This window comes from Mustela nivalis (genome assembly GCF_964662115.1).
Source record: "Mustela nivalis genome assembly, chromosome: 7".
In the NCBI taxonomy this organism is placed as follows: Eukaryota; Metazoa; Chordata; class Mammalia; order Carnivora; family Mustelidae; genus Mustela; species Mustela nivalis.
Genome location: NC_139026.1, coordinates 119,094,833 through 119,116,823, shown reverse-complemented (window position 1 = coordinate 119,116,823; position 21,991 = coordinate 119,094,833). Strand labels below are relative to the sequence as shown.

At 35.9% G+C, this 21,991-nt stretch overlaps 1 protein-coding gene across 1 annotated transcript in view; it reads left to right on the top strand.

Moving 5' to 3' along the window:
* The window catches only part of CCDC7 (coiled-coil domain containing 7), a 431,686-nt gene that overhangs the window by 3,292 nt on the left and 406,403 nt on the right, over nt 1–21,991 (top strand). Inside the window, exons 3-5 of the mRNA XM_082742485.1 lie at nt 9,824–10,153; nt 11,314–11,406; nt 16,250–16,333. Of these exons, the coding sequence (XP_082598611.1) occupies nt 9,875–10,153; nt 11,314–11,406; nt 16,250–16,333 (456 nt within the window). The 5' untranslated portion in view covers nt 9,824–9,874. The remainder of the gene's footprint in view (nt 1–9,823; nt 10,154–11,313; nt 11,407–16,249; nt 16,334–21,991) is intronic.

Here is a 21,991-nt window from a genome sequence, read left to right as displayed (position 1 = left end):
GCGATGTTTCTAGGAAGATGTTGCTGCGGCTGAGGTCGAAGAGGTTGCTGCCTGTGTTCTCCTCAAGGATTTTGATGTATTCCTTTCTCACATTGAGGTCCTTCATCCATTTTGAGTCTATTTTTGTGTGTGGTGTAAGGAAATTGATCAATTTCATTTTTCTGCATGTGGCTGTCCAATTTTCCCAACACCATTTATTGAAGAGGCTGTACTTTTTCCATTGGACATTCTTTCCTGCTTTGTCTAAGATTAGTTGACCATATAGTTGAGAGTTCGGGCTCTCTATTCTGTTCCATTGATCTATGTGTCTGTTTTTGTGCCAGTACCATGCTGTCTTTTTTTTTTTTTTAATATATATATATTTTTGTAGATTTTATTTATTTTTTATTTGACAGACAGAGATTACAAGTAGGCAGAGAGGCAGGCAGAGAGAGAGAGAGAGGAGGAAGCAGGCTCCCTGCTGAGCAGAGAGCCCAATGTGGGACTCGATCCCAGGACCCCGAGATCATGACCTGAGCCGAAGGCAGCGGCCTAACCCACTGAGCCACCCAGGCGCCCCAGTACCATGCTGTCTTGATGATAACAGCTTTGTAATAGAGCTTGAAGTCCGTAATTGTGATGCCACCAACTTTGGCTTTCATTTTCAATATTCCTTTGGCTATTCAAGGTCTTTTCTGGTTCCATATAAATTTTAGGGTTATTTGTTCCATTTCTTTGAAAAAAATGGATGGTATTTTGATAGGAATTGCATTAAATGTGTAGATTTTTTTTAGGTAGCATAGACATTTTCACAATATTTGTTCTTCCAATCCAGGAGCATGGAATATTTTTCCATTTCTTTGTGTCTTCCTCGATTTCTTTCATGAGTACTTTATAGTTTTCTGAGTATAGATTCTTAGCCTCTTTGGTTAGGTTTGTTCCTAGGTATCTTATGGTTTGGGGTGCAATTGTAAATGGGATTGACTCCTTAATTTCTCTTTCTTCTGTCTTGTTGTTGGTATAGAGAAATGCAACTGATTTCTGTGCATTGATTTTATATCCTGACACTTTACTGAATTCCTGTATAAGTTCTAGCAGTTTTGGAGTGGAGTCTTTTGGGTTTTCCACATAAAGTATCATATCATCTGCGAAGAGCGATAGTTTGACTTCTTCTTTGCCGATTTGGATGCCTTTAATTTCCTTTTGTTGTCTGATTGCTGAGGCTAGGACTTCTAGTACTATGTTGAATAGCAGTGGTGATAATGGACATCCCTGCCATGTTCCTGACCTTAGCGGAAAAGCTTTCAGTTTTTCTCCATTGAGAATGATATTTACGGTGGGTTTTTCATAGATGGCTTTGATAATATTGAGGTATGTGCCCTTTATCCCTACACTTTGAAGAGTTTTGATCAGGAAGGGATCCTGTACTTTGTCAAATGCCTTTTCAGCACCTATTGAGAGTATCATATGGTTCTTGTTCTTTCTTTTATTAATGTATCACATTGATTGATTTGAGGATGTTGAACCAAACTTGCAGCCCTGGAATAAATCCCACTTGGTCATGGTGAATAATCCTTTTAATGTACTGTTGAATCTTATTGGCTAGTATTTTTGTGAGAATTTTCGCATCTGTGTTCATCAAGGATATTGGTCTGTAGTTCTCCTTTTTGATGGGATCCTTCTCTGGTTTTGGGATCAAGGTGATGCTGGCCTCATGAGTTTGGAAGTTTTCCTTCCATTTCTATTTTTTGGAACAGTTTCAGGAGAATATGAATTAGTTCTTCTTTAAATGTTTGGTAGAATTCCCCTGGGAAGCTGTCTGGTCCTGGGCTTTTGTTTGGAGATTTTTTGATGACTGTTTCAATCTCCTTACTGGTTATGTGTCTGTTCAGGCTTTCTATTTCTTCCTGGTTCAGCTGTGGTAGTTTATATGTCTCTAGGAATGCATCCATTTCTTCCAGATTATCAAATTTGTTGGCGTAGAGTTGCTCATAGTTTGTTCTTATAATCGTTTGTATTTCTTTGGTGGTAGTTGTGATCTCTCCTCTTTCATTCATGATTTTATTTATTTGGGTCCATTCTTTTTTCTTTTTGATAAGTCTGGCCAGGGGTTTATCAATCTTATTAATTCTTTCAAAGAACCAGCTCCTAGTTTTGTTTTTTGTTTTATTGTTTTTTTGGTTTCTATTTCATTGATCTCTGCTCTGATCTTTATGATTTCTCTTCTCCTGCTGGGTTTAGGGTTTCTTTCTTGTTCTTTCTCCAGTTCCTTTAGGTGTAGGGTTAGGTTGTGTACTTGAGACCTTTCTTGTTTCTTAAGAAAGGCTTGTAATGCTATATATTTTCCTCTCAGGACTGCCTTTGCTGTGTCCCCCAAATTTTGAACCATTGTGTTTTCATTATCATTTGTTTCCATGAACCTTTTCATTTCTTCTTTACTTTCCTGGTTGACTCATTCATTCTTTAGAAGGATGCTGTTGAGGCTCCATGTATTTGGGTTCTTTCCAAACTTCCTCTTGTGATTGAGTTCTAGCTTCAGAGCATTGTGGTCTGAAAATATGCAGGGAATGATCCCAATCTTTTGATACCAGTTCATACCTGATTTAGGACCCAGTATGTCATCTATTCTGGAGAATGTTCCATGTACACCAGAGAAGAATGTGTATTCTGATGCTTTGGGATGAAATGTTCTGAATATATCTGTGATGTCCATCTGGTCCAGTGTGTCATTTAAGGCCTTTATTTCCTTGTTGATCTTTTGCTTGGATGATCTGTCCATTTCAGTGAGGGGAGTGTTAAAGTCCTCTACTATTATTGTATTATTGTCGATGTGTTTCTTTGATTTTGTTGTTAATTGGTTTATATAGTTGGCTGCTCCCATGTTAGGGGCATAGATATTTAAAATTATTAGATCTTCTTGTTGGACAGATCCTTTGAGTATGATATAGTATCCTTCGTCATCTCTTATTATAGTCTTTTGCTTAAAATCTAATTGATCTGATATAAGGATTGCCACCCCTGCTTTCTTCTGATGTCCATTAGCATGGTGAATTCTTTTCCACCCCCTCACTTTAAATCTGGAGGTGTCTTCACGTCTGAAATGAGATTCTTGTAGGCAACATACAGATGGGTTTTGTTTTTTTATCCATTCTGATATCCTATGTCTTTTGATTGGGGCATTAACCCATTCACATTCAGGGTAACTATTGAGAGATATGAATTTAGCGCCATTGTATTGCCTGTAAGGTGACTGTTACTGAATATTGTCTCTGTTCCATTCTGATCTACTACTTTTAGGCTCTCTCTTTGCTTAGAGGACCCCTTTCAATATTTCCTGTAGAGCTGGTTTGGTGTTTGCAAATTCTTTCAGTTGTTGTTTGTCCTGGAAGCTTTTAATCTCTCCTACTATTTTCAATGATAGCCTAGCTGGATATAGTATTCTTGGCTGCATGTTTTTCTCATTTAGTGCTCTGAATATATCATGCCAGTTCTTTCTGGCCTGCCAGGTCTCTGTGGATAAGTCTTCTGCCAATCTAATACTTTTACCATTGTATGTTACAGGCTTCTTTTCCTGCGCTGCTTTCAGGATTTTCTTTTTGTCACTAGGACTTGTAAATTTTACTATTAGGTGACGGGGTGTGGACCTATTCTTGTTGATTTTGAGGGAGGTTCTCTGCATCTCCTGGATTTTGATGCTTGTTCCCTTTGTCATATTAGGGAAATTCTCTCCAATATACCTTCTGCTCCCCTCTCTCTTTCTTCTTCTTCTGGAATCCCAATTATTCTAATGTTGTGTCATCTTATGGTGTCACTTATCTCTCAACTTCTCCCCTCGTGGTCCAGTAGCTGTCCCTCTTTTGCTCAGCTTCTTTATTCTCTGTCATTTGGTCTTTTATATCTCTAATTCTTTCTTTTGCCTCATTTATCCTAGCAGTGAGAGCCTCCATTTTTGATTACACTTCATTAATAGCTTTTTTGATTTCAACTTGGTTAGATTTTAGTTCTTTTATTTCTCCAGAAAGGGCTTTTATATCTCCCGACAGGGTTTGTCTAATATCTTCCATGCCTTTTTCAAGCCCGGCTAGAACCTTGAGAATCGTCATTCTGAACTCTAGATCTGACATATGACCAATGTCTGTATTGATTAGGTTGCTAGCCTTCGGTACTGCCTCTTGTTCTTTTTTTTTGTGGTGAATTTTTCCACCTTGTCATTTTGTCCAGATAAGAGTATACGAAGGAGCAAGTAAAACACTAAAAGGGTGGCAAAGACACCAGGAAAATATGCTTTAACCAAATCAGAAGACACCCCAAGTCGTGAGGGGAGCGGAGAAAGGGGATAAAAAGAGGTTCAGAAAAAAAAAAAGGAAACAATTAAAAAAAAACAAATAAAGAAAAAATATAAAAAGAAAAAAAATATATATATATTAGATAAACTAGTTAAAAAACGTTAAAAACGAAAAGGGTAAAAGTTAAAAAAGAATTAGCAGAATAAAGAAAAAGAAATTAAAACAAATTAAATTAACTGCAAGACTAATGAATCATGGGGAGAAAGCCATGAGTTCTGTGCTTTGCTTTCTCCTCCTCTGGAATTCCGCTGTTCTCCTTGGTATTGAACCTACACTCCTTGGTAGGTGAACTTGTTGGCTGGATTTCTTGTTGATCTTCTGGGGGAGAAGATTCTGTTGTAGTGATTCTCAAGTGTCTTTGCCCCAGGCATAATTGCACTGCCCTTACCAAGGGCCAGGCTGAGTAATCCGCTCACGTTCGCTTTTCCCTGAATGCTTTCCATAGAGTTCCACAGGACGGGAATGAAAATGGCGGCCTCCCAGTCTCCAGCCCAGGGGAGCCAAGAGCCCGGGGCCCCACTCCTCAGTGTGCCCTCAGAGAATAGCGCCTAATAACTCCCATCTCCCTGGCCTCCTGCCGCACTCCGAGCTCACTCAGTCTGTGACTGGTTCAAGGTAACCCCGAGCTGAGAGCTCACTCCTCGGCTCTGTCTCTGTAGCCAGCTTCCCCGTTCTAATACCTGCAAGCTCTGTGACACCCCCGATCCTTCTGTGATCTTGCAGGACCTGGGGCCACGCTGACCCCGCGTGGGCTTCACCCCGGTTTAGCCTCTGGAGTGATGTCCCTCAGCGGAACAGATTTTAAAAGTCCCATTTTTGTGCTCCATTGCTCCACTGCTTGCCGGGAGCCAGCCCTTCCCCCCACAGTCTATCTTCCCGTTGTTTTGCATTCACTTCTCCGGCAGTCCTACCTTTCAGAAAGCGGTTGATTTTCTGTTTCTAGAATTGCAGTTCTTCTTCTCTTTGATATCCCATTGGATTTGTAGGTGTTTGCAATGTTTAGATAAGCTATCTAGCTGATCTCCTGCTACCTGATGTAGCCTCAGCCTGCTACTTCTCTGCCATCTTGACTCCAGTCCCCTCGTTCAAATTCTTTTGTTGCTTTTCAAAAAGTTTCCCGAGTTGAAGTTTTGTTTCTGTATCACTACATTAACTTTACTTAAAACATTATGCAACAATTAATATGGGAAAAATATAAGAGGGAGTATTTTCCAACAGGGGACTTTGGCTTATGTTCTATAATATATATGTTTATTGTTACTATCAATGGTTTCCAAAAGAGCATTGTGTTCTTCAAAATGAAGTTTTAGTGATATGGCATCAAATAATGTTTCCCGATACTTATTTGACTATGAATTATGTTTGGCAACCATGTTTTTAATTAACTGCAGTGTTTCTAAAATAAATCAGTTGTATAGTTTGTGACTGGAATAAAAATTTTCAGTGTTGTTAGGAGATATTTTTGTTCTTTCATTCATGGTGAAATTAAAAAAATGTCTTGACAGGTTGTGCAAAATGTTATAGAGTTTTTGTTTTTGAGGATTTTCTGTTTGCTTAGCTTTTCTCATATGTATTTGAGCCATTGTATCCCTGTTATATATATATACACACATATATATAATATATTTTTTAATTTAATTATTTTGGTGAGCTCTTAAAAGTGTGTACTATTCTTCTGCAGCTGTGTCATATATTGGTTAAAATCCTAATACATGTTCACATATGGTTGGAAATCCACAATTATATCAGTAATTGTTATATGCCTTCTATCGTTGACCTTAGGGATTGTGTCCAAAATATTTTAGTTTTTAAAAACCTTATTCAAACTGATTTTATTCATAATGTATTCTGTAATATTTATTATTTGGTTTTGTATTTTACTTCCTAAATAGTCTGGTTTTTGGTGTTAATATTTGTATTTTATAGAAATGTGCTAGCAGGATGATATCAGGCTCTTAAAATTTATTAGATGACCCTCTCTACTCTAGAGTAGGTACTACTCTAAAAATTTAATCGTGTTTATTATGTTGTCAAAAAATGCAGGCCTATATTTTCCCATTTTTCATAGGATTGTTAATTTTTTCAATTCTTTAAAATCTGATATTAATTCTTTTAAAAAATATTATTTATTTAAATTCAATTATTTAACGTATAGTTTCAGGAGTAGAATTCGTGGTTCATCAGTTGCATCAGTTACATACAACACCCAGTGCTCATTGCATCGAGTGTCCTCCTTAATGCCCATCACCCAGTTACCCCATCCCCCCACCCACTTCCCCTTCAGCAATCCCCAGTTTGTTTCCTAGAGTTTAGTCTCCAGAGTACCTCAAGAAGACTATCTATATAGACAGTGCTTAATCTTGGATATTCTCATAAGCACTATCTACATAGACTGCTTGAGGTACTCTGGAAATTGAGGATTTTGGGGTGCCTTCAGTGGGTGATATTAACACTTAATGCTTACTGGTGGTGATGTGCATTTCACTTTATTCATGTTCAAGAATTTGTGATAAATGCTGCTAATATTTGCATCATTTTTATTCTTCAGCTAACCTCTGCATCCAGAGAATTTGCAATTTAGACAAGATATAGAATTCTTTGAGGAAAGATGTTAACTAAAAGCTGGTGAAAATTCAGTTGTTCCTCCTTTTTTGGTTATATGCTCTTTTTGAAATCTTTCAGATTTTTCTCTTTGAGGTTCTTAAATTTCATTCTGTGTTTGTGTTTTGTTATCTGTTTACTTTTTGGTATTTTGTGAACAATTTTGATCTGGTTTCCATTACTCTTTAATCTGAGAAATTTATCTATATTATTTCTTCAAATATTTCTTCTTGTCCACATTTTCTTTCTCACTGGATCTTCCATTATGTGATTTTTAGCATTTATATTATTCTACATATCTCTTATTTTATTTTTCATTTCTATTTCTTTATCCTTTTCTGCTGCTTTCTGGCTGAACACCTCAATTGGATCTTCCATTTTCCTAATTTATTCTTCAACCCTATTATTCTGTGACCAGTTATGTTGCTTTTTACATTTTTTATTTGTAGTATTTCTACTCAGGTCTTTAAAAAAATACCCCGTGTACCTGTTTTATATTGCTAATATTCTCTGTGTGTATGTGTTTGTGTATCTTTGGTTCCTCTATAAGTTTGTATGTATGTATGTATATATGTATTTAAGTAATCTCTACATACAATGTGGGGCTGGAACTTACAACCCTGAGAGCAAGAGTTACATGTTCTTCTGACTAAAGCATTCAGGTGGCCCTGGAATTTTTTCCCCCCTCCAGTTTGTTATTTTTCTTTTGCAAAACTCGTATTTTTCAGGTGCCAAGTTATTTTCACCTGTGAGCTCATATGCTCTTGGGAGTGTCAGCTGCTCTTGTCTGGTAATCTATTATGAAATTGTCATTAAAAAAAAAAAAAGCCAGGCCCCAGTCTATGACCCTCCCATCAAGTTTAGGGAAATTATACGTGTGTATTTGTTTCCCAGGCCTACCATTACAAAATACCACCAAGTAAGTGGCTTAAAACAATTATAATTTATTCTCACAGTTGAGGAGTCTAGGAGTCTGAAATCAAGATGTTTGCAGTGCTAGGCTCCTTCTAAATGTTTTAGGGAAGAATTTCCCTTGCTTCTTCCTAGCAAAGGTGCTTGCACTTTTTAAAATTCTAGCTTATAGTTGCATTACTCTAGTCTCTGCCTCTTTCATTACATGACCTCTATCCCTGTGTATCTATGGTGTCTCTACATGATTTCTTTTTTTTTTAAAGATTTATTTATTTATTTATGTGTGTGTGTGTGAGAGAGAGAGAGAGAGAGAGAGCGCGAGCGAACGCCTGACTTCAGGGGGAGGGTCAGAGGGAGAAGGAGAGAGTTCCCTGTAGACTCAGTGCTGAGTGAAGAACCTGACAAGGGGCTCGATCTCATAACCATGAGATCAGGACCTGAGCCAAAACCAAAAGTCAGATGCTTGACCAACTGCACCATGCAGGTGCCCTTGTGTGGCTTTCTTAGAATGACACCAGTCATTGGATGTAGAGCTCATTGTAATCTAGTATGACCTTGTCTTAACTGGGTGACATCTTCAAAGACTATATTTTCAAATATGGTCATATTCACAGGTGCTAGGTATTAGAACTTGAAAATATTTTTTAGGGACATAGTTCAGCATACAACAATGAGACATTTAAGTGTAGAGAGCTTCAGACAATAGAGAACAAATGCTATTCTATATTAATTTTGTCAATTTTATGAGACAACTCCCATGGTCAAGCATATAGGTTTTTTTTTTTTTTTTTTTTTTTTTTTTAAACAGAGAAAGCATTTTCATGAGTTTTAATCAGCTTTGGAGGGAGAGAGGAGTAGAAAAATGAAAACCTAAGGCCTGTCCAATCTGTACTTTTTTCTCAGCCTGACTTTGGTGCTATCTTGATATTTTTCTGTTGATACCCTGGGCGTAGGCTATGTGTTGGGGATGTGGAGAAAGGGGAACCCTCTTACACTGTTGGTGGGAATGCAAGTTGGTGCAGCTACTTTGGAGAACAGTGTGGAGATTCCTCAAGAAATTAAAAACAGAGCTTCCCTATGACCCTGCAATTACACTACTGGGTATCTGCCCCAAAGATAGAGATGTAGTGAAAAGAAGGGCCATCTGTACCCCAATGTTTATAGCAGCAATGGCCATGGTTGCCAAACTGTGGAAAGAACCAAGATGCCCTTCAACGGACGAATGGATAAGGAAGATGTGGTCCATATATACTATGGAGTACGATGCCTCCATCAGAAAGAATGAGTACCCAAGTTTTGTAGCAACATGGATGTGACTGGAAGAGATTATGCTGAGTGAAATAAGTCAAGCAGAGAGAGTCAATTATCATATGGTTTCACTTATTTGTGGAGCATAACAAATAGCATGGAGGACAAGGAGAGTTAGGAGAAGGGAGTTGGGGGAAATTGGAAGGGGAGGTGAGCCATGAGAGATTATGGACTCTGAAAAACAATCTGAGGGGTTTGAAGCAGTGAGGGAACCAGGTGGTGGGTATTAGAGAGGGCATGGATTGCATGGAGCACTGGGTGTGGTACAAAAGCAATGAATACTGTTATGCTGAAAATAAATAAATAAATAAATTAAAAAAAATTTTAAAAAAAGAAATAATGATAAAGGGTATTTATTCCCTCAAAAAATGGGGGAACGATAAGAACAAAATTTTAAACTTTTCTAAAGAAATTCTTTCATTCCTGCTACTGTCTCTTTCTGTTCAGTCCCATCCTAAATGCCCATACCTAAATCAGCCTTCAACCATCTATAAAGATTTCTTACAGTTTTTTTTTTTTTGTTTGCTTATTTTTAAATTTTTGTTGGTAATTGTTGTTAGGAATGTTATTCTTCATTTTATAATTCTGTAGAGCTCATTTTGTGACTCACCATCTTCATGGCAATTGATAATCCTGCCATAATTTTAAATCTGAAATCTTAATGTTTTATCCTCAGGAAAGAATACAATTTTTTCATCTATCATTTGGAAGTGAAGTAAAATAACAAAATGAAGCCAGCGCAACATCTGTTAGCCTCTAGTAAGAAATGGGCAAATGTTCCAGAATTCACCTACCAAAAAGGACTATTTAATTTACCATTGTCACCTAAACCGAAGGAAAAACGTAGTGCAAAATTTGTACGTGATAAACTTGAACCAATGGTCTTAGGATCTCCACCAACAGGGGAATCCATTGTAAGGTATGCTTTGCCCATACCATCAAATAAAACAAAGGAGTTAATAGCAGAAGATGAATTGATCAGGAAAATTACCAAACATCTGAAGATGGTAAGACACTTGTTGGTCCCTGTGTTTGGGGTTCCCATGACTACTAGTGCCAGGCTTAGTGATTTGTTAGGAAGGTGCACTAAACTCAAAATATAGCCCTACTGATGGCTAAGATATATTATGGTGAAAGGATACAAAGCAAAAATTAACAAAAGGAAAAGGCTTATGGTGTGAAGTCTGGAGGAAACTAGGTCCAAGGTTCCTCTTCCTTTAAAGTCACACAGGATGTGCCCAATTCCTCCAACAACAAATACATTTGACGTATATGAAATGTCTACTGGAGAAGTTCATTAGAGACTCAGTGTTCAGAGTTTTACTGGGGTTGCTCATGTAGATACTTTGCCTAGCACGTACAAAAATTCCAGACTCCCTGAAGGAAAGCAGATGTTTAGCATGAACCATATTGTTTGTGCAAAAAAGTTAGGGACATTGAGCCACTGTTATCAGAGATGATGGGAGCACTGCTAAAATCCAAGTGCTGAGACTCCAGTCCAATGCCAGCCTTGCAGGCAGATCTTTCTAATGATAGACATTTCTGAGTCTCATCCAGCTATGCTAACTCTTCTCAGCACTTTAGAATCTTTAACTCTTAGTATTGGGGAAAAAAAATTTCCTTTTCTCTGAGTTCTTCTTTGCACAATGATCCAGAATTGAATTGTGAATTAACCAAATACCAAATGAGAACAATGAGGAGCAGTACAAATATAAAAAGAATATAGCTTGTCAAATTTCCAAAATATAAATTTCCTCAAAGTTTGAGGCATTAGCTCAGAGAATTTCCTTTAAAAGGTTATTGCTCTCTGGTTTCCATTTCTGTTTTGCCCAGTTCTCTTCAAAGAAGGAAGTTGAGTCAGTCAGATTTTGAGGAATACTTTGGTGATAAGTGGAGTCGATGCTTCACCTATTCATAGTCTCTTACTTGCCTGTCACCATAGAAACAGAAGTTGTAGGGACTCTCTCCATTCCTAGGGAGTAGAGTTGAGGATCGTTTCTCATAATTTCTTTATGGTAATATGAAATGGGGTGTGAGATGAAAAATGGGACTGGCAGAAATAAGTCTTACTTCTAAGAAAGTCCTGACATATTTGATTAAATGTCTTTTTACATTTAATATAATTTTAAACTATAAAAATACTTAACTTGTTTTGATTCACTCACAGATTGTTTCTACTTTGGAGGAAACCTATGGATTTGACATTCAAAATAGAGAAAAATTAGTTGTGAAGCCTGAAAGTGAAGAATCAACTTTTTCGGTTAGTATATGTAATCCTAATGTAGAGACATTAACAGCTGATATCAAAGCTGTTATCATTAAAGCTGATATCAGCTTTCTTATGAAGGGTTAAGATTTTCTTTTGGATTCCATTTATGTTCTCAGAATGAATTCCCCATCCATGAAAATGATTCAGTTAGGGAACTTGAAAGTAGAGTACTTATTTTTCTATTCTCTGCCACCACTTATCTTAAATTAAGACATATCTATATTTTAAACCCACTTTTATTGTTAATGCCTATTCTATTTAATTTTTAAACATTTGGTTACTTGTTGGTTTGAGATGTATATTTTTTGCTGTGTTAGGAAAGTATCCTATTTCTATTTTGCTAAAAAAAACTAAGAAGTTAATTGAGTTTTAGCAAATCTCTGGTATATATTGAAGTTATGTAACTATTAAGGTGATTAAGTATGTGGATCTCCTATAGTCTATTGAGGAGATGAATGTTTTTACACATTTCATAATATTCAACTATTTTAATAATTACTTTTATTAGTAATATTTCTTGAATAATATTCACCTGTATTTTAATACTTAATTACCTTTCTTAGTTAGGGGTTGAGTTTGGCTCCATGTCATAGATTGTTGTGTCTTTCAATTCATGAACATGGTATGTCTCTCCATTTATTTAGATCTTGTTTGATTTCTTTTATGACCACTTTATAATTTTCATCATATAGATCCTATACATGGTTTGATATATTTATGGATTTGTATTTCATGTTTTTGGAATTATTTTTTTTTAAAGATTTTATTTATTTTACAGACAGAGATCACAAGTAGGCAGAGAGGCAGGCAGAGAGAGAGGGGGGAAGCAGGCTCCCTGTTGACCAGAGAGCCCGATGCGGGGCTCCATCTCAGCACCTTGAGATGATGACCCGAGCCAAAGGCAGAGGCTTAACACATTGAGCCACCCAGGCGCCCCACTTTTTGGAATGATTTTTAATGGCATTGTTTTTAATTTTAGTTTCCACATATTTATTACTAGTATATAGAAAAATGATTGATTTTTTAAAATTTTTAAAATTTTTTTTATTTTTAAATTAGAGTGTAAAATTTTACATTTTTAAAAAAATTTTTATTTTTTATAAACATATATTTTTATCCCCAGGGGTACAGGTCTGTGAATCACCAGGAAATGATTGATTTTTATATGTTGATTTGGTGTCTTGCAATCTTGTTGAAAGTACTTTTTTGTTCTAGTTTTTTATAGATTTCTTGGAATTTTTTACATAGGTAATTATATCGTCCTCAAATAGAGTCAGTTTTACTTCTTCTGTCCAGTCTGAATGATTTTTATTTCCTTTTCTTGTGCTGGCTTTGGCTTCCAGTATTATATTTAATAATAGTGATGAGAGCAGATATATCTTTGACTCGTAATGACTACTACTTCCAGATAGGAATGGGAGTTCAGTTCCCTACTTGGTTTCACCAGCACAACTCTGATGGGGGAATTGGAGGGCCAGTTTTCACTGCCACATTATTTTTCAGCTATACTGACAGAATGGGTAGTGTTGGAGTTTTTTTTCTTGGTGTTTGGCTCAAGTAGGATAGGTATTGTCAAAAAATTTTTGGATTATGCTAACCACCCCTTTTCATGGTCCTTTGGCTTTTCTTTCTTTCTTTCTTTTTTTTTTTTTTTCCAAAAGATTTTATTTATTTATTTGAGAGAGAGAGAGCATGAGTAGGGTAGAGGGAGAGAGAGAGAGGCAGACTCCCTGCTGAATAGGGAGGCTGATGTGGGGTTCAGTCCCGGAACCCTGGGATTATGACTTGAGCTCGAGGTAGGTGCTTAACTGAAAGAGCCACTACATTGGGGTGTAGGTGCCCCTCCATATGAATGAAGTTTCAATGATCATTTGTGTGCAAATCTTTGTGAGGACGTATGTGTTTATTCATCTTGGATAATTGCTTTGGAATAAGAGTAATGAGTTTTAAGTGTATGTTTAATTTTATGAGGAATTGCCAAATTATTTCCCAACACGGCAAAACCATTTTATGTTCCTACCACCTCCCTAGGAGAGTTCCAGTGGCTATGCATCCTTACCAAAATTGGTATTGTCAGACTTCTTAACTCTGACCATTCCTAGGGAATGTAGGCCTCTTTTTCTGTCACATTTTTGGCAAAATTCAGATGGGGAAGGGTTGACAGAAGAAAAATGGTTGGGTTGAGTGATTTACTTTGGGAGCATTTCTCATTCCAGTGTATCTGCTAGCCTAAATGGCTGACAAGGTCTCATCTGGTTTTTCTTCATCCTCTAAATTCTGTTTGTCAGTGGTAGGCCTGCTTTTTGACTTGGCACACTTTGCATATACTAGACCAAGTGCTCTTCTGTCTCCACCATGCTCCTTTTAGATATGGATATGGCTTTTGTTCTTTGCTAATCTGTAAAGTGTTCTTCTATGGAATTCAGTTTGTTTGATTTTTATCCTATCCTCTACTTTTCAGTATCCTCAAGGAAAGGGATGATAATTATATAATTTTATGTATTTTTCCTTTCTGGATGTTTAATTTTTCATGGTTTTTTTTTTTTTTGTTTGTTTTGTTTTGTTTTTGTTTTTTTGTTTTTTTTTAAATAGAGAGCAAGAGGGCACAGCAAGGGGAGGAGCAAAGAGAGAGGGAGGAGAGACCCCACACTGAGCAGAGGGGGTCAATCCTAGGACTCCAGGACCATGACCCAAGCTGAAGGCAGAGGTTTAACTGACTGAGCCACTCAGGTGCCCCATTCTTTCTGGATGTTAACACCAAAATAAACACTATCATACCTTTTCACATTATAATTGTAAAAGGCATTTCAGCTTCCCTTTGAAGATCTTTTTTAGGGGCACCTGGGTGGCTTAGTCGTTAAGTATCTGCCTTCAGCTCAGGTCATGGCTCTAGGGTCTTGGGATTGGGCCTCTCATTGGGCTCCCTGCTCTGTAGGAAGCATGCTTCTCCCTCTCCCACACCCCTACTTGTGTTTCCTCTCTTGGTGTGTCTCTGTCAAATAAATAAATAAAATATTATTTTAAAAGAAGATCTTTTTAGAAGTCCTTCTCAATAATTTTTTTGGTCTCATTGGCCTGATTGGGACACATGGCTACCCTTACTGTTAAAGGAGGCTGGAAAATTTATTATTATTATTATCATTTATAGATTTTATTTATTTATTTGAGAGAGAGAGATTGAATATGAGTGTTGTGGGGCAGGCAGAGAGGAAGAAGCAGAAGGAGAGGGAGAAGCTCCCCTTTGAGCAGGGGGTCCAACACGGGGCTTGATTCCAGGACCCTGGGATCATGACCTGAGCTGAAGGCAGACACTTAACTAACCAAGCCACCCAGATGCTCCTTACTATTATTACTAGCTATGCATATTGGCATCCTCAGTAAAATTAAGGTCCTGTTAGTAGGCAAAGAATAATAATTTGGGAAAATCATTCTATGTGGCCTATTATATATGTATGATATATATGATATGTTCTAATATTATGTAATGGTCTATTATAATGACCATTATCATACTATTATAGTAGTACAAGTGATACTATTATAAGACTATTATATACTTGTCTCACAACATTGTTGTCATAAATTTTGATGATTTTGATATCCACGTAGATGACCTTTGCAAATAATCCAGCATCTAAGTTTGTTGAATTTCTTTGCTCCAGTGATCTTGTCTTCTATCCTCTGTCAGCAACTAACAAGGTGATATCTTCTGTTCTTTGTAAATAACCAATAACTTTTCCATAATTTAAGTTTAATCATCTTAATCTTTTGTCACTACCTTTTATCTTTCCCACTTAATATTCTGGCTCCAAAATTCTTTGATTTCATTTGGAACTATAATCCATTGGTTTTACTGCCTTTTACTGTCCCAAATCCTCCTTGTGGTCTTACCTAGCTTAAATTCCATGTTCCATTATTATTATTGCTTCCATGCATTTCTTCCCCTGCTGTGCTGTATTGATTTTATTTTGTTAAATTGCAACCATGATCAAATCAATCACCATCTTTTCTATATTTGTGGCATCTGAATGTGAGTAGAAGAAAATCCCTAAGTATGCTTATAGTCTCATTTTACATTTATTTTTAGGAAACCTAGTTCATTCATTTTCTCAGTCTCTTGAATGACTAATTCAGTTTTTCCTCTTCTCCTATATGGGTGTAAGTCTTTATCATGACAAAAAAAAGTGTATCTGCCTGTGAGTATGTTTTAAAATGTGATGATGAATGAACATATTCCTTATGGAGAACATTATATGAGAATCCTAACTGTATATAAACATCTGAGATTTGTCTATCATAGGTTGTTTCTGATTTACAAATCACTGCTCTACTAGAAAAGATTCAGTCATTGTGATATTTTCATCTGTCACTATTTTTTCCTCAAAGTGTTCATATGCCAATTGAATGAGGGTAAAAGACTACAGCTCTTGGCAAGTATACTTATATTCAGAAGTCATGGTGAACATTCATTTTCTAACAAGGAGATATATTTCCAAGGTATATACAGAGTGGCTTCCTTTTTTTGGGTACTCATAAATTTCAGGAGCCTAAATCTGGGATGCTTGATTCTCTGCAGCAGTGCAGGGGAGAATAAGAGGCATAGCTGGATGTATGTCATTCAGAGGCCACTCCCCAGAACGTACTGTCTTCCACTTTCTGGGAGAATTTGGTAGTAGAACATTTGGAGTATGATTTCTTGTGTTATATGTTTGAAGGGACATAAATTATAGGCAAAAAATATTTTCCCAAATAATTAAGATATACTATAATATAGATGGGGATGCATATGGATTCTGAAATAAAAATAATTTTGTTTTGTTATTCTTTTCAAAAGGTTGGGGATGATCTGAATTCGTTCTTGGTATGTTGTTCACAATTTGCAGCTCAGTTGGAAGCAGCAGCTAAGGAAGAACGTAATGTATGTATTCTGTGTAAAATGTCAAGTATAAGATATTTAATATTTTAATGTTTTTGGTTATTAGTAATGTTGATAACATTTTGTATTAATTTTATATTAATTTACTAAAATCATTGTTATTAATAATAATTTCAGCAATACAATATTTAAAGCTATGTTGGTTGTTTGAACTTGAATGTGATAATCATTTAACCGTATTAGTCTAGATACCATGCCTTAAGGAGTTATAAAAGACATTAGAAAGTCTTATTTATTTTTTTATTCTTAACATAGGCATTTAGGTCTTTAAGTACATCATTTAGTCATTAGTATTTTCATATTTACAAATGAAAATATAGTATTAATATTTATATTTTAGTGTTTTTAAGCATTTTTTATTTAAATCCAATTTAGTTAACATATAGTGTATTATTACTTTCAGGGGTAGAATTTAGTGATTCATCAGTTGCATACAATACCCAGTGCTTATTACATCAGGTGTCCTTCTTAATGCCCATCACCCAGGGTCCCCATCCCCCTACTCACCACCCCTCCAGCAACCTTAAGCTTGTTTCCTATAGTTAAGAGTCTGTTAGGGTTTATCTTCCTCTGTTTCTATATTATTTTTCCTTCCCTTCTCTTGTGTTCATCTATTTTGTTTCTTAAATTCTGTGTATGAATGAAATCATATGGTATTTGTCTTTCTCTAACTTATTTTGCTTAGCTTATGCTAAGCTTCCAGTTCCATCCAAATAAGGTAATATATATTACAAAAGTAATATGTCATAATTAATGAAAATTTTAAAAAAATGCATAAAGAAGAAAACAAAAATTAACATAATCCTATTTCCCCAAGATAACGAACTATTGTTAACATATTTTTATTTTCCCTTCCTGATTTTCCAAAGTTATAAAGATTTAGAAAAAAATGAGATAATACTGTACATATTATTTGGTAATACACTTTTATTACTTTTTTATTTTTTCAAAATAGCATTTATTGTGTCTTATCTGATTGTAAATATTACTATTATTTTTTAAAGACTTATTTATTTTGAGAGAGAGAATGCATGAGCCGGAGGTGGGAAAGAGAGACAGGGAGAGAGAATCTTTTTTTTTTTTTTTTTTTTTAAAGATTTTATTTGTTTATTTGACAGACAGAGATTACAAGTAGACAGAGAGGCAGGCAGAGAGAGAGAGGGAAGCAGGCTCCCTGCTGAGCAGAGAGCCCGATGCGGGACTCGATCCCAGGACCCTGGGATCATGACCTGAGCCAAAGGCAGCGGCTTAACCCACTGAGCCACCCAGGCGCCCAGGGAGAGAGAATCTTAAGCAGACTACCCACTGAGCACAGAGCCGGACTTGGGGGCTGGATCTCAAAACCCTGGGATCATGACCTGAGTCGAAACCAAGAACTGACTGAGTCACCCAGGTGCCCTTGATTGTAAACATATTATTGTGGAACATTTAAAATTGAGGAAAGTGAATAGGAAAAAAAAAAAGTTTCCTGCGATCTCAAATCTAGTATATATGCACCATTAACATTTTAGAACATGTTTTCTAGTGTGCTCTGAGTGTGTATATACACACACATACATATATTACATACACATAGACACACACATATAAATGCACACACTTGCTGTGTATGTCTGTATGCATACATTTATATGTACATTGATATATGTATTTTCTAATTTTTTATTATGGCAAAATACACATACTGTACAACTTACTATATTGACCATTTTTAAGTGTACAGTTCAGTGGTATTAAACACATTAATATTGTACAATGATCATGTCTATCGGTCTCAGAACTCTTTTCATCTTGCAAAACTGAAACTGTATGCATTAAACAGTAACTCCTTATGACCCCTTACCAGAGCCCCCGGTAACCACTGTTCTACTCTGTGTTACTATGAGTTTGGTGGGCTTCTTCTCTTTATTTCTCTCTTTTTTTCTCTCTCTGTCTCTTTCTTCCCTTCTTTCTCCCCCCCTTCTCTTTTCCTCCCTCCCTTCCTTCCTTCCTTTCTAGATCCACAGGTAAGAGAGATCATGCAATATTTATATTTTTGTGTCTGGCCTATTTCACTTAAGGTTTTCCAGATTCACCCATGTTGTCACAAACGACAGGACCTCCTTCTTTTTATAACTGAATAATATTTCTCTGTGTGTGTGTGTATTACAATTTCTTTATGTAGTCATCCATCCATGGATACTTAGATTGTTTCCATGTCTTGGTGATTGTGAATAAAGCTGCAGTGAACATGGGAGTGCAGGTATTTCTTTGAGACACTAATTTTGTTTTCTTTAGATATATGTCTGGAAGTGGGATCACTAGATCATATGGTAGTTCTGTTTTTAAATAATTGAAGAGTCTTCATACTGTTTTCTGTAGCTGCTGTACCAGTTTCCCTTCCTACCAATGGTGCACACGATTCCCTTTTCTCCAAATCTTTGTCAACGGTTGTTTTCTCTTTTTGATAATAGCCATTCTAACAGGTGTGAGGTAGTATTTCATTGTGATTTTGATTTGCATTTCCCTGATGATGTTGATGCACCTTTTCATGTTCCTGTTGGTCACTTTGTATGTCTTCCTTGGAAAAAAATGTCTTTTGCCCATTAAAAAATTTTTTTTCCACTCTTGAGTTGTATTAGTTCCGTATATTTTTTGGATGTTAATCCCTTATAAAGTATATGCTTTGCCAGTATTTTCTTTCTTTCCATAGAATGCCCTTTTCATGTTGTTGATTGTTTCCTTGACTATGCAGTAACTTTTTAGTTTGATGTAGTCCCACTTAACTTATTTTTGCTTTTGTTAAACTTTGCTTTTGATGTCATGCCCATGAAACCATTGTCAAATCCAAAGTCCCGAAGTTTTTATTCTGTCCTCTTCTAGGCGTGTAATAGGTTTAGATCTTATATGTAGGTCATGGGTTTACTCTGAGTTAATTTTGTAACGGTGTAAGTGGTGTAAGGGTCCAATTTTATTTTATTTTTTTGCATGTTTGTATCCAGTTTCCCCAGTGGTATTTGTTGAGAAGATTCTACTTTCCCCATTATCTCGGTACTCTTATCAAAAATTATTTTGCCATATGCAAAGGTTTATTTCTGATCTTTCAGTTTTGTTCTATTGTTTCTTTATATTTAAAATTTTTAATTTTTTATTGAAGTGTAATTGACACAATGTTACATTTGTTTCAGATTATTTTTTATTTTAATTTTTGAAAATTGAGATGTAATTGGACTGTGATATAATAAACTATATCAGTTTTAGGTGTAGGTATGTATATATCTTTATACCAGTAAAGTGCTTTCTTTATTACTGTTGCTTTGTAGTATATTTTGAAATCAGGATATTTGAAGCCTCCAGCTTTTTCTTTTTCAAGATGATTTTGGTATTCAGGATGTCTTGAAATTCCATGTGTATTTTAGTATGTTTTTTTCTATTCCTGAAAAATAGTCCATTGGCATTTCTATAGGAATTATATTGAATCTGTAGATCACTTTGGATAGTATGAACTTTTTAACAATATTAAGTCTTGGGGTGCCTGGGTGGCTCAGTGGGTTAAAACCTCTGCCTTCGGCTCAGGTCTTGATCCCAGGGTTCTGGGATCGAGCCCCACATCAGGCTCTCTGCTCCGTGGAGAGCCTGCTTCATCCTCTCTCTTCCTGCCTCTCTGCCTACTTGTGATCTCTCTGTCAAATAAATAAATAAAATCTTTAAAAAAACAAAAAACAATATTAAGTCTTTGAATCCATGAGCATGGATGTTCTTTCCATTTATTTGGATCTTTGATTTCTTTTAGCAGTGTTTTCTAGCTTTCTGTGTATATATCTTTCACCTCCTTGGTTAGGTTTATTCCTAAATATTTTTAGATTTTTGATGTTATAGTAAATGAGATTGCTTTCTTAATTTTCATTTTTGGATTGGACACTGTTAATATATAGAAATATAACTGATTTTTGAGTGTTGATTTTGTGTCCTGCAATTTTGCTGAATTTTTAGTTCTAACACTGTGTGAGTGTGTGTGGGTGCGTGTATGTGTGTGTATTGTGTGTAATCTTTAGGGTTTCCTATATATGAGATCATGTCATTTGCAGACAGGGACAGGTTTTTTTTTTCCCGTTTTGTATGACTTTATTATTTTTTTCTTTTTAAATTTCTCTGGAACTTCCAGTACTATGTTGAATAGTGCTGGTGAGATGGGCAGATTTGCCTTGTTCTTGATACTAGAGAAAAATCTACCAATCTTTTCCCAGTGAGTATGCTCTTTGCTGTGGCCCGTTTTTATATGGATTTTTATTTTGAGTTAGTTTTCTTCTATTCTTAGTTTATTGAGTTTTTTAAAATCAGGAAGGAGTGTTGATTTTTACAAAAGCTTTTCCTCCATCTGTTGAGATGATCCTGTGGTTCTTGCTCTTCATTTTGCTTATGTGGTGTATTATATTGTTTCATGTTACTACAAATAGTGAGCCAGGCTTGTGTTCCAGACATAAATCCTTTTTGGTTTTACTGTGTGATCCTTTTAATGTGTGTGTGTGTGTTTTTTTTTTTTTTTAATATGAAGTAGACTTCACGCCCAGCATGGAGTCCAACACCAGGCTTGAACTCACGATCATTAATACCGAGACTGAGCTGAATGTGTAACCGACTGAGCCACCCAGGTGTCCCTTAATGTGCTTTTGAATTCTTTTTGCTAGTATTTTTGTATCGTTTTTTCCATTTTATATTAATTATTCCTTAATTTATATTTATGTAAATAAATATAAATTTATTAATTATAAATTATAAAATTTAAATTATATTATTTATGCATAATATAGAATATAGAATGTTTATATATTATATTATTAAAAAGAAAAATATAAAAAATAATAAAATCACTTACTTGTATTAATCAGGAATATTGGACTGTAGTTTTCTTGTGCCTTTTTTGTTTTGGTATCACGATAATGCTGGCCTTATGGAGTTGGTTTTGGAATTTTCACCTTTGTGATTCTTTGGAAGAGTTTGAGAAGTGTGTTAATTCTTTTTCTTTTTCTTTTCTTTCTTTCTTTTTTCTTTTTTTAAAAGATCTTATCTATTTACTTGACAGAAAGAGCAAGAGAGAGAGCATGAGAGGGGAGAAGGTCAGAGGGAGAAGCAGACTCCCTGCTGAGCAGGGAACCCGATGTGGGACTTGATTCCCGGACTCCAGGATCATGACCTGAGCTGAAGGCAGTCACTAACTGAGCCACCCAGGTGCCCTGTTAATTCTTTTTTAAGTGATAAAATTCTCCAGTGAAGTTCTGGGCTTTTCTTTGTTGGTAGGTTTTTGATTACTGCCTCAATCTCCTTACTAGTTACAGGTCTGTTCAGATTTTTTATTTTTTTGTGGTTTGGCCTTGGTAGATTGTATGTTTCTAGGAATTTATCCATTTCTTCTAGGTTATCCAGTAGTCTTTTATGATCCTTTGTCTTTGATTGGAGTGGACATCATTGTAATATCTCTTTCATTTCTTTTTCTTTTTTTTTTTTTTTAAGATTTTGTTTATTTATTTGACAGAGAGAGAGTGATAGGGAATACAAGCAGGGACAGTGGGAGAGGGAGAAGCAGACTGCCCGCTGAGCAGGGAGCCTAATGCAGGGCTCAATCCCAGGACCCTGGAATTATGACCTGAGCTGAAGATAGAT